Below are 13,494 nucleotides of genomic sequence, written 5' to 3'. Positions count from 1 at the left end.
AAGTCTTTAGGAGTCTGTTTAATACTGTGTCAATTTAATGGAGTAATACTAGTAGATTATCCCCTCAAATTGTGACTTTTGTCATCACTAGTTCTTGACCCTATTTAAACATAGATAAATAACATTCACGGTGCTGGAAGGTTCTATGCATACTACTCAATGAGAAAAGCAGTCATAATCCGTGTTATATTTAGAGGTCTTGACAATACTACTTTGAAGAACTGTGAAGTGATGTTTCAGCATGTGTGAAATGTATACTTCTCTGTTAGCCATGTCCAGAACTTGTTCAGATATCTTTTGGTCTTTAGGCTGGTTGGGATATTAAAGTACAAATAGGATTTCATATATCTCAGATTTTTCCCTTTGATTCTATTAATATAATTGCCATAATTTACAGCTTCCTCTGCTTCTCTTTTAGGTACTACTGATATAAAGCTAATGAAGAAAGTGAATTATTCTGTGACATCAGAGTTTGTGTTCCTGGGACTCACAAACTCCTGGGATATCCAACTGCTGCTCTTTCTGGTATCCTCAATGTTCTATGTGGCATGCATAATGGGAAACTGTCTAATAATTTTCACTGTGGCCTCAGATACTCACTTACATTCCCCTATGTACTTTCTTCTGGCTAACCTCTCCTTCATTGATGTAGGTATTTCTTCTGCCACTTCTCCCAAGATGATTTCTGACTTATTAAAAAAGCACAAAGTCATCTCCTTTAGAGGCTGTGTTATTCAAATCTTCTTCAACCATGCAATTGGCGGTGCCGAGATGGTGCTGCTCATAGCCATGGCCTTTGATAGATATGTGGCCATATGTAAGCCTCTTCATTATCTGACCATGATGAGCCCCAGATGTGCCTCTTCTTTTTAATTACTGCCTGGGTAGTTGGTCTTATGCACTCTGTGATACAACTGATTTTCATAGTAAATTTACCTCTCTGTGGTCCTAATATATTGGACAGCTTCTTCTGTGATCTTCCTCAATTTATCAAACTTGCTTGCATGAACACATATAGACTGGAATTACTGGTCTCAATCAGTAGTGGATTCATGTCTTTGGTTTCTTTCTTCCTACTGAGCATTTCCTATATTGTCATCATACTTACTGTTCTGAAACACTCTTCAAGTGGTGCCTACAAAGCTCTTTCTACACTTTCAGCTCATGTGACCGTAGTGGTTTTATTCTTCGGTCCTGCCATATTTTTCTATATATGGCCTTTTTCTACACACCTGGATAAATTTCTGGCCCTATTTGATGCAGTTGTTACTCCTTTTTTGAACCCTGTGATCTACACATTGAGGAATAAAGAAATGAAGAGGGCAATGAGGAGAGTATTCCGACATCTAATGGGCTATAGACAAATCTCTTGAATAACTACTTTGTGAAGAGTATTATTTAAGCATGAAAATTAATGGTTGGCCAATCTCTGAAGGAAACCTGTGTTTGCACACACACACACACACACACACACAGTCATTCATACATATGAACTGTTTTGTATGATTCTTATAGGGAAGGCACCATTTCTTCTAAATGAAGACGAAAGTTCCATGTATTAATAGTACAAAGGCTATATTAATTAGGAGCTTTAATTTTTAAGGATTAGCATTAGTTTCAAACAAACTATTAGACATAAAGGAAAGGAAAGGAAATGTTTCTTTATGATTTTCAGAATTCAGAAAATTTTCATTTTTAATAAAAAATGCTTTCATGAGTTCTAACTTCTGGCTGTAATCCATGGAGCATTTATTTTGGGATATCGAACTAAGTAATTTGAATGTATGCAAAAGGGCATACACTCTTTTCCAATTTGGGGGACTTTTCTGGTATTGGAAGAAGGTTAGAGCTTTCAGAGAACCCATGGGGTCTAAAGAGTGCACATAAAAGTTTTGTGAACTACGTGCGGAAGACCAAGAAGAAGCCGACAAAGTGTACTGAGTTCTCTACCTGAGGAACAGTTTGTTACTCAAAGCCGTTCAATTTTCATTTGCCTTTCTTATTTATTTTCTGTTTCTTTAAAATAATAATTTATTTTTTTGAGGATTTCATGCATGAGTATAGTACGTATATCATTTTCATATTTCCCTCTTGCCCTTGTAACTCATCTGATGTCCTTCCATAGTCTGTCTCAAATTTATGGCTGTTTCTTTAATTATTAATGCTGTATACACATACACATACAGATTGGAAAAGAAGAAGTCAAATATCACTATTTGCAGATGATATGATAGTATATTTAAGTGATCCCAAAAGTTCCACCAGAGAACTACTAAACCTGATAAACACCTTCAGCAAAGTGGCTGGGTATAAAATTAACTCAAATAAATAAGTAGGCTTCTTGTCCTCAAAAGAGAAACAAGCCAAGAAAGAAATTAGGGAAACGACACCCTTCGTAATAGTCCCAAATAATATAAAGTACCTCGGTGTGACTTTCACCAAGCAAGTAAAAGACCTGTACAATGAGAACTTCAAGCCGCTGAACAAAGAATTTGAAGAAGACTTGAAAAGATGGAAAGATCTCCCATGCTCATGGATTGGAAGGATTAATATGGTAAAAATGGCCATTTTAACAAAAGCAATCTACAGATTCAATGGAATCCCCATCAAAATACCAATCCAATTCCTCAGAGAGTTAGAAAGAACAATTTGCAAATTCATCTGGAATAACAAAAAACCCAAGATAGCTAAAACTATCCTCAACAATAAAAGGACTTCTGGGGGAATCACTGTCCCTGAACTCAAGAAGTATTACAGAGCAATAGTGAAAAAAACTGCATGGTATTGGTACAGAGACAGACAGATAGACCAGTGGAATAGAATTGAAGACCCAGAAATGAACCCACACACCTATGGTCACTTGATTTTTGACAAAGGAGCCAAAATCATCCAATGGAAAAAAGATAGCATTTTCAGCAAATGGTGCTGGTTCAACTGGAGGTCAACATGTAGAAGAATACTGATCGATCCATGCTTATCACCCTGTACAAAGCTTAAGTCCAAGTGGATCAAGGACATCCACATCATATCAGATCCACTCAAACACTAGAAGAAAAAGTGGGGAAGCATCTCAAACACATGGGCCCTGGAGAAAATTTCCTGAACAAAACACCAATGGCTTATGCTCTAAGATCAAGAATCAAGAAATGGGATCTCATAAAACTGCAAAGCTTCTGTAAGGCAAAGGACACTGTGGTTAGGACAAAACGGCAACCAACAGGTTGGGAAAAGATCTTTACCAATCCTACAACAGATAGAGGCCTTATATCCAAAATATACAAAGAACTCAAGAAGTTAGACCGCAGGGAAACAAATAACCCTATTAAAAAATGGGGTTCAGAGCTAAACAAAGAATTCACAGCTGAGGAATGCCGAATGGCTGAGAAACACCTAAAGAAATGTTCAACATCTTTAGTCATAAGGGAAATGCAAATCAAAACAACCCTGAGATTTCACCTCACACCAGTGAGAATGGCTAAGATCAAAAACTCAGGTGACAGCAGATGCTGGCGAGGTTGTGGAGAAAGAGGAACACTCCTCCATTGTTGGTGGGATTGCAGACTGGTACAACCATTCTGGAAATCAGTCTGCAGGTTCCTCAGAAAATTGGACATTGAACTGCCTGAGGATCCAGCTATACCTCTTTTGGGCATATACCCAAAAGATACCCCAACATATAAAAAAGACACGTGCTCCACTATGTTCATCGCAGCCTTATTTATAATAGCCAGAAGCTGGAAAGAACCCAGATGCCCTTCAACAGAGGAATGGATACAGAAAATGTGGTACATCTACACAATGGAATACTACTCAGCTACCAAAAACAACGGCTTTATGAAATTCGTAGTCAAATGGTTGGAACTGGAAAATATCATCTTGAGTGAGCTAACCCAATCACAGAAAGACATACATGGTATGCACTCATTGATAAGTGGCTATTACCGCAAATGCTTGAATTACCCTAGATGCCTAGAACAAATGAAACTCAAGACGGATGATCAAAATGTGAATGTTTCATGCCTTCTTTAAAAGGGGAACAAGAATACCCTTGGCAGGGAAGAGAGAGGCAAAGATTAAAACAGAGACTGAAGTAACTTCCATTCAGAGCCTGCCCCACATGTGGCCCATACATATACAGCCACCCAATTAGACAAGATGGATGAAGCAAAGAAGTGCAGACCGACAGGAGCCGGATGTAGATCGCTCCTGAGAGACACAGCCAGAATACAGCAAATACAGAGGCGAATGCCAGCAGCAAACCACTGAACTGAGAATAGGACCCCCGTTGAAGGAATCAGAGAAAGAACTGGAAGAGCTTGAAGGGGCTCGAGACCCCATATGTACAACAATGCCAAGCAACCAGAGCTTCCAGGGACTAAGCCACTACCTAAAGACTATACATGGACTGACCCTGGACTCTGACCTCATAGGTAGCAATGAATATCCTAGTAAGAGCACCAGTGGAAGGGGACGCCCTGGGTCCTGCTAAGACTGAACCCCCAGTGAACTAGACTGTTGGGGGGAGGGCGGCAATGGGGGGAGGGTTGGGAGGGGAATACCCATAAGAAAAGGGAGGGGGAGGGGGGAGGGGATTTTTGCCCGGAAACCGGGAAAGGGAATAACACTCGAAATGTATATAAGAAATACTCAAGTTAATAAAAAAAAATAATAGCCAGAAGTAGGAAAAAACTCAGATGCCCTTCAACAGAGGAATGGATGCAGAAAATGTGGTACATCTACACAATGGAATATTACTCAGCTATCAAAAACAATGACTTTATGAAATTCATAGGCAAATGGATGGAACTGGAAAATATCATCCTGAGTGTGGTAACCCAATCACAGAAAAATACACATGGTATGCACTCATTGATAAGTGGCTATTACCCCAAATGTTTGAATTACCCTAGATGCACAGAACACATGAAAGTCAAGAAGGATGACCAAAATGCAAATGCTTCACTGCTTCTTTAAAAGGGGAACAAGAATACCCTTGGCACGGAATAGGGAGGCAAAGTTTAGAACAGAGGCAGAAGGAACACCCATTCAGAGCCTGCCCCACATGTGGCCCATACATATACAGCCACCCAATTAGATAAGATGGGTGAAGCAAAGAAGTGCACGCTGACAGGAACCGGATGTAGATCTCTCCTGAGAGATACAGCCATAATACAGCAAATGCATATGAAAATGCCAGCAGCAAACCACTGAACTGAGAACGGGACCCCTGTTGAAGGAATCAGAGAAAGGACTGGAAGAGCTTGAAGGGGCTCGAGACCCCGTATGAACAACAATGCCAACCAACCAGAGCTTCCAGGTACTAAGCCACTACCCAAAGACTATATATGGACTGACCCTGGGCTCCAACCTCATAAGTAGCAATGAATAGCCTAGTAAGAGCTCCAGTGGAAGGGGACGCCCTTAGTCCTGCTGAGACTGAACACCTAGTGAACTAGATTGTTGGGGGAAGGGTGGTAATGGGGGGAGGATGGTGATGGGAACACCCATATAGAAGGGGAGGGGGAGGGGTTAGGGTGATGTTGGTCGGGAAACTGGGAAGGGGAATAACAATCGAAACGTAAATAAGAAATACTCAAGTTAGTAAAGAAAAAAAAGAAATGCAAAACATAGGAAAGATGTCAGGAACTACAGATGCAAGGAAGCTCAACAACAGAATACAAGAGAAAGAGGAGAGACCTTAGAGTGTAGGAGATAACTTAGAAGTTATAGACACAACAGTCAAAGAGAATGCAAAACATAAAAAACTTCTAACACAAAACATCCAGGAAATCTAGGACATAGTGAAAAGACCAAATCAAAGAATAATAGGAAGAGGAGAGAGTGAAGATTCCCACCTCACAGAACCAGAAAACTACTTCAACAAAAGCATAAAACCTCCCCGACCTAAAGAAAGAGATGGTCATAAATGTACAAGAAGCTTATAGAACACTAAATAGATTGGACCTGAAAAGAAAATAGTCTCAATGCATAATAATCAAAACACCAGGGGGCTGGAGAGATGGCTCAGAGGTTAAGAGTACTGACTGCTCTTCCAGAGGTCCTGAGTTCAATTCCTAGCAACCACATGTTGGCTCACAACCATCTGTAATGGGATTAGATGCCCTCTAGTAGTGTGTCTGAAGATAGCGACAGTGTATCCACAGACATGAAATAAACAAATGATCAAAACACCAAATGCACAAAACAAATAAAGAATATTGAAAGTGGTAAGGGGGAAAGGTTAAGTAACATATAAAGGCAGACCTATCAGAATTACACCAGATTTCTCAACAGAGACCTTAAAAGTCAGAAGAGCCTGGACAGAAGTCATGCAGACCCTAAGAGAACACAAATGCCAGCCCAGGCTACTATTCTCTGCAAAACTCTCAATCATCATACATGGAGAAACCAAGATATTCCATGAAAAAAACATATTTAAACAATATCTATCTACCAATCCAGCACTGCAGAGAATACTGTAAGAAAAACTCCATCACAAGGAGATTACCTTAACCAAAGAAAAACAAGAAATTAATCTTCTCACAACAAAACCAAACGGAAAGAATCACATACACATAATGTCACCTACAACAACAAGCATAACAGCAACTGACAATCATTTGTCTTTAATATCTATCAATATCAAATGACTCAATTCCCCAATGAAAAGACATAAGCTCACAGACTGTATATGCCAGTAGGATCCAGCATTTTGCTGCATATGAGAAATATACCTGAATGACAAAGACAAACCCTACCTCGGAGTAAAAGACTGGGAAAAAACTTCCAAGCAAATGGTCCCAAGGAACAAGCAAGAATTGCCATCCTAATATCCAATAAAATAGACTTTAAACCAAAAATTACCAAGCAAGATGGGGAAGGACACTTCATATACATCAAAGGAAAAAAATCCACCAAGAGAAAGTCTCGATATGAACATCTCTGTAACCCAAACTCAAAGGTACCCCTACAGTCACATACATAAAAGAAACTTTACTAAAGCTCAAAACACACACTGAACCCCACACAATAATAGTGGGAGACTTCAGCAACCCATCCTAACCAAAAGACAGGTCCTTAGAGCAAAAACTGAACAGAGACCCAATGAAATTAATAGAGGTTATGAACCAAATGGATTAAAAGGTATATACAGAACATTTCATACTAAAAGAAAACATTATACTATCTTCTCAGGACCTCATGGTATCTTCTCCATTATTGACCTTATAATCTGTGACAAAACAAGACTCAACTGATACAAGATGACTGAAATAATACCATGCATCCTATCAGATCACCATGAACTAAGACTAGACTTCAATAACAACAAAAACAAAAAAAAGACACATTAAAACTGAACAACATGATAACTTTGTCAGGGAAGAAGTAAAGAAATTAAAGACTTCCTAGAATTCAATGAAAATGATGAGACAGCATGCCCAAACTTATGGGACACAATGAAAGCAGTGCTAAGAGGAAAATTCACAGCACTAAGTACTATTGCAAAAATATTGAAGATGTCCTACATAAGCAACTTGACAAATACACATGAAATCCCTAGAACAAAAATAAGCAAATACACCCAAGAGGAGTAGATGGCAAGAAATAGTCAAAATCACGGCCAAAATCAACCAAATAAAAATGAAGAGAACAATACAAAGAATCATCAAGAACTGGTTCTTTGAGGAAATCAGCAAAATAAATAAATTCCTAGCCAAACTAACTGGGTACTAAGGGATAGTATCCAAATTAACAAAATAAGAAAGGAAAAGTAAAACCGAACAACAGAAAATGAGGAAATTCAAAAAAATCATCATATCCTACTTCTAAAGCCTATACAAAACAAAACTGGAAAATCTAGATGAAATAAATGCTTTTAGACAGATACCAGGTAAAGTATGTAAACAGTCCCATATTCACTAAGGACAGAAAAGAAGTCATTAAAAATCTTTCAACCAATAAAACAAAACAAAACAAAACAAACAAACAAACAAACAAAAACACCTCAGGGTCAGATACCTTCAGTGTAGAATTCTACCAAATTTTCAAAGAGGATCTAGTACCAATACTCCATAAAATTGAAACAAAAGTAACGCTACCTAATTCATCCTATGAAGCCACAGTTACTCTGTTAACTAAAGCACACTAAGACCCAAACAAAAAGGAAAACTTCTGATCAATTTCACTTATGAATATCGATATAAAATAATAAAATCCTAGCAAAGAACACAAAAAAGACATCATTCACCATTATCAAGTAAACTTCATCCCAGGGATGCAAGGTTGGTTCAATATATGAAAATCCAATAAATGTAATCTTCTATATAAATAATCTCAAAGAAAAAAAAATCACATGATCATCTAATTAGATGCTGAAAAAGCATTTGACAAAATACAACACCACTTCATGTTAAAAATATTGAAGAGATCAGGAATTTAAGGCCCATACCTAAACATAATAAAAGCATTATACAGCAAACCAATAGCCAATATCAAATTAAATGGAGAGATATTTAAAGCAATTCAACTAAAACTGGTGACAAGACAAGACTGTCCACTCTCCCCTATCTATTTAATATACTATTCCAAGTTCTAGCTAGAACAATTAACAACCAAATGATATGAACAAAATACAAATTGGCAATGAAGTCATAGTATCACTATTTACAGGTGATATAACAGTATACATAAGCAAATCCAAAAATTCTACCAGAGTACTTCTACAGCTGATAAACAACTTCAGCAAAGTAGCTGGATATTAAATTAACTCAAACAATTATTCACAACAGTTATAAATAATATAAAACATATTGGGGTAATTCTAACCAAACAAGTGAAATACGTGTATGACAATAACTTTAATTCTCTTAAGAGAGAGATCAAAGAAGACATCAGAAAATGGAGAGATCTCCTATTCGCATGGACAATAAGCAGTACCGTTCCATGGCCTCTGCATTCGTTCCTGCCTCCAGTTCCTACCATGTTTGAGTTCCTTCCCTGATTTCCTTCAGTGATGGACTATGGTGTGAAAGAGTTGTAGTCAATGGTTTTTTGGGTTCATGTTGGCAGTGTGTCATGCTGATGAACAGATGAGGAAGCTATTCACTTCACAATCAAGACACCAACGATAAAGATAAGAGGGTCCCATGATCCCTTTGTATGGTGGACTTTGAGGACATAAAATAACTCACTGGATCCTGCCTATTGAAAGATCGCAGCAGGACAATGGGAAACCAGGTAATAGATGGGACTTTGAAGCAAATTCCAGATCTCAGCTATGGCATACACTAGGAAGGAAGCTCACATGGAAGGGACAACACAGACTACAAACATGAAGATTGAGAGGCCTGTGCGCCACGGCACATTTGTTGATGGCAGAGGACAATTTGTGGATTGGTTCCTTGTCCACAGTGTGAATCATGGGGGCAGAGCTCAGGTTATCAGGTGTGGCTGTTGCTGTCTCAGTACCGAGCTGTCCTGCTGACCTTTCTCCCTTCATTTCACAAAGTATAAAAGAAAAATTGTTGTTAGTTTTCAAGAAAAAAACTGCTCAAGTTTCATTGTGGAGATTAGCAGCATTAAGCATCTTCATAATTAGGAAAAGATGTAGTTATTTATGTAAAATATCTGGGTAAATAGCATAATAATATAAATACAAGTCCTCAAAACAATAAAAAGGATTAATATAGTAAAAATGCCCATTCTACCAGAAGTAATCGACAGATTCAATGTAATCCCCATCAGAATTCCAACACGATTCTTCACAAACATGAAAAGAGCAATTCTCAATTACATATGGAAAAACCAAAAACCAAGGATACCAAAAACAATTCTTAACAATAAAAGAACTTCTGGGGGATTCACCCTCCCTGACCTTAAGCTATGCTACAGAGCAATAGTGAGAAAAACTAAATGGTATTGGTACAAAAACAGACAAGTTGATCAATGAAATAGAATTGAAGACTCAAAAAGAAACCCACACACTATGGACACTTGATCTTTGATAACAAAGTCAAAAATATGTAATGGAAAAAAGAAAGAATCTTCAATGAATGCTGTTGGTATAACTGGCAGTTTGTGTGTAGACAAATGAAAATAGATCCATATTTGTCACCTTGCACAAAACTCCAGTCCAAGTGAATCAAGGACTTCAACATAAAACCAGAGACACTGAATCTCATAGCAAAAAAAGTGGGAAAGAGTCTCAAATTAATTGGCATGAGAGAAATTTCCTAAGCCAAACTCTAATGGTTCAGGCTCTAAATTCGAGAATATATAAATGGGACCTCATGAAACTGAAAAGCTTCTGTAAGGCAAAGGACATAGTCAATAGGACAAAAATTCACTAATCCTACATCAGACAGAAGGCTAATATCCAAAATATACAAAGAACTCAAGAAGCTAACTCCAAAAAACCAAACAACCCAATCAAAAAATTGTTTATAGAGATAAACAGAGAATTCAAAAAACCAGGAATTTCAAATGGCAGATAAATACCTAAAGAAATGTTTAAAGTCCTTAGTCATCAGGGAAATGAAAATCAAAACAACCCTGAGATTCCACCTTACACCAATCAGAACGGCTAAAATCAAAAACTCAGGTGACAGCACTTGTTGGAGAGACTGTGGAGAAAGACGAACACTTCTTTTATTGCTGGTGGAATTGCAAACTGGTACAACCACAGAAATCAACCTCAGAAAATTGTAAATAGATCTACCTGAAGACCCAGCTATACCACTCTTAGACATGTATCCAAAAGATGCCCCACCATATCACAGGGGCCCATGCTCCCTTATGTTCATAGCAACCCTATCTGTGATAGCCAGAAGCTGGAACCAAACTAGATGTCCCATAATGAAAGAGTGGATAGAGAAAATGTGGAATACTATTCAGGTTATTAAGAAGGACGTCATCAAAAATTTTTCAAGCAAATCAATGGAGCTAGAAAATATCATCCTGAGTGAAGCAACTCAGACCCAAAGAAACATACATGGTATGGACGCACTAATAAGTAGATATTAACCAAAAAGGTACAGAACACCTAGGACAATCCACAGAACCAAGTGAGGGTGCTTCGATGCCACTTCAGAGGGAGAAGAAAACAATTACAGGAGGCAAGGAGAGGGGAAGGGGAGGGAAAGGGGGGACATGATCACGTACTGAGACAAAGACAGGAGAGTAGTACTGAGGGCCAGCAAAATGGAAATGAGAGGAACCTCAGGAACCTCAGGAAATGAGAGGTGGAGGACCCTCTAGAAAGTATCAGAGACCTGGGAGGTGAGAGACGTCCAGGACTGGAAGAAAGGTATCTTAGATGAAATGCCTAACAGTGGGAAGAGGAAGCTCATAGCATCCACCTCTGGTAGAAAGACCTGGCATCAAGTAGAGGGATGAGGTGGCCATCCCTCAGTCAAAAACTCTGACCTAGAATTGTTCTTGTGTAAAAGAACTGCAGGGACAAAAAATGAGAAGAGACTAAGGGAAAGGAGGTCCAATGACAGGCCAAAATTGGGATCCATCTCAGGTGGAGGCTCCAAGACCTGACACTGTGCTACAATGTGCTTAGAGACAGGAGCTTAGCATAAGTGTCCTCTGAGAGGCCCAACAAGTAACTTACTGAGACAGAAGGGGATACTTAAAAGTAAGCATTAGACTGAAGTTGGGGATCCCTGTGGTTGAATTAGGGAAAGGCTGGAAGAAGCTGAAAAGGAGGGCAACAACATAGGAAGGCCAGCAGTCTCAACTAACCCAGACCACTAAGACCTCTTAGACTCTAAGCCACCAACCAGGCAGCATGCACAAGTTGGTCCAAGGCCTCAGACATAGGTATAGCAGAGCACTGCCTGGTGTGGCTTCACTGGGAGAAGCCCTGCCAAACCCTTGAGAGACTTGAAGCCCCAGCGAGTAGGGAGGTCTGTCTGGGAAGAGTAGTGGGACATCCTCTTGGAGACATGGCAGAGGAAGAATGGGATGAGGATTTTGGGAAGGTTGGCCTAGGAGGGGGGCAACAACTGACTTTTTAAAAAATATAGAAGTAATAAAATAAGAAAAAAAACAAAAAATGTTAGGAGGAGAAAACTGCATAATTGTTTCATGTCTCCAATACTATATTACTTCACATTTTCTTATCATGTTTTCCTTTTACTTTTCTGTGGATGATAAATTCCAAGATCTATTTGTGCAGTTGTTATTTCGTTTTCAGAATTGTGTAAGCTAATTTATGTCTTTTGTTTCTAAATTAGAACTCTTACATTGTTGAAGCTATTACATATATATATACATACATATATATATATATACACACACATACACACACACACACACACACACACACACACACACACACACACACACACACACAGAGCTACCAAACCTAGACAGCATTGATGAAGCCAATAAGTACATGCTGACGGGAGCCTAATAGAGCTGTCTCCTGAAAGGCTCAGCCAGAGCATGACAAATACAGAGGAGAATGATAGCAGCAAACCACTGAACTGAGAACGGGGTCCTCATTGGAGTTGTTAAAGAAAAGATTAAAGGAGCTGAAAGGACTTGCAACCCCATAGGAACAACAATACCAACCAACCTGAACTCCCAGGGACTAAACCACTACCCAAAGAGTCCACATAGACAGAGTCATGGCTCCAGCTGCATATGTAGCAGAGGATGGCCGTGGTTGGGGAGGGGGAGCACCCTCATAGAAGAATGGGGAGGGGGATACGATAGGTGACTTATGAATGGGAAACCAGGAAAGGGAATAACATTTGAAATGTTAATTTAAAAATATCCAATAAAAAAGGAAAAAAAATATTGAGGACTTGTGTCAGAAGTCGTTGGAAGTACTTTAAGTAACTTGACACACAGGAGCCCTCACTGTGTTCCTGTCTATAGTTTTTTGACATCTTATAGATATTTCTTTCCCACATCAAAATAGTGACATAGAGACTCTATTTCTCCTCTGTTGCCTTACACAATGTGAACTTCTCCAAGGGAGAAGCACAAACATTTCCTTATATAAGTCTAAAGCCACACATTCCTGTTAAGATTTAAACATTCAATGAATGCTTGTTTGACAGAGCAAAACTGTAAAACTATGGAAAAATTAAACCAAAGATAATGCATGAATAATAAAATAATTTAATCTACAATTATAAAAACAAGAGAACTATAAACCATGATAGAATTGTCGAAATACATGAATTTTATGTATTTATTTTACAAAAAGTCACAATAATTCATATTACTGTCTTCAACATTGCAGATTCTTCACAAGAGATCTTACACATAGGATCAAAGTGGAGTAAGTAAATCTGAATTCTCACTTAGGTTCTTCTAACGTTATATCTCTTTATGACTCACAAATTTCCTTTCAAAGACGTCTATGAATATGTGGGACGTATTTAATATAATATAGTTAATAAAATTTTAAGATTAGTGATGCTCTGAAAAGTTATAATTCTCCATAAATAATCATAGTATGTCTTGATAGCAATA

General features: G+C 38.4%; 1 protein-coding gene across 1 annotated transcript; it reads left to right on the top strand.

The window, feature by feature from the left end:
- Window positions 1–438: 438 nt before the first annotated feature.
- Window positions 439–1,373, top strand: Or4f60b (olfactory receptor family 4 subfamily F member 60B). Its single transcript, NM_001000916.1, is given in 2 exon segments — window positions 439–850; window positions 853–1,373. Coding segments are annotated over 2 exon segments (933 nt in total).
- Window positions 1,374–13,494: the final 12,121 nt, after the last annotated feature.

This window comes from Rattus norvegicus, chromosome 3 (assembly GCF_021556685.1).
Source record: "Rattus norvegicus strain SHRSP/BbbUtx chromosome 3, alternate assembly SHRSP_T2T, whole genome shotgun sequence".
In the NCBI taxonomy this organism is placed as follows: Eukaryota; Metazoa; Chordata; class Mammalia; order Rodentia; family Muridae; genus Rattus; species Rattus norvegicus.
Note: the sequence above shows the minus strand (reverse complement) of the source record. Positions and strands in the feature narration are given on the sequence as shown.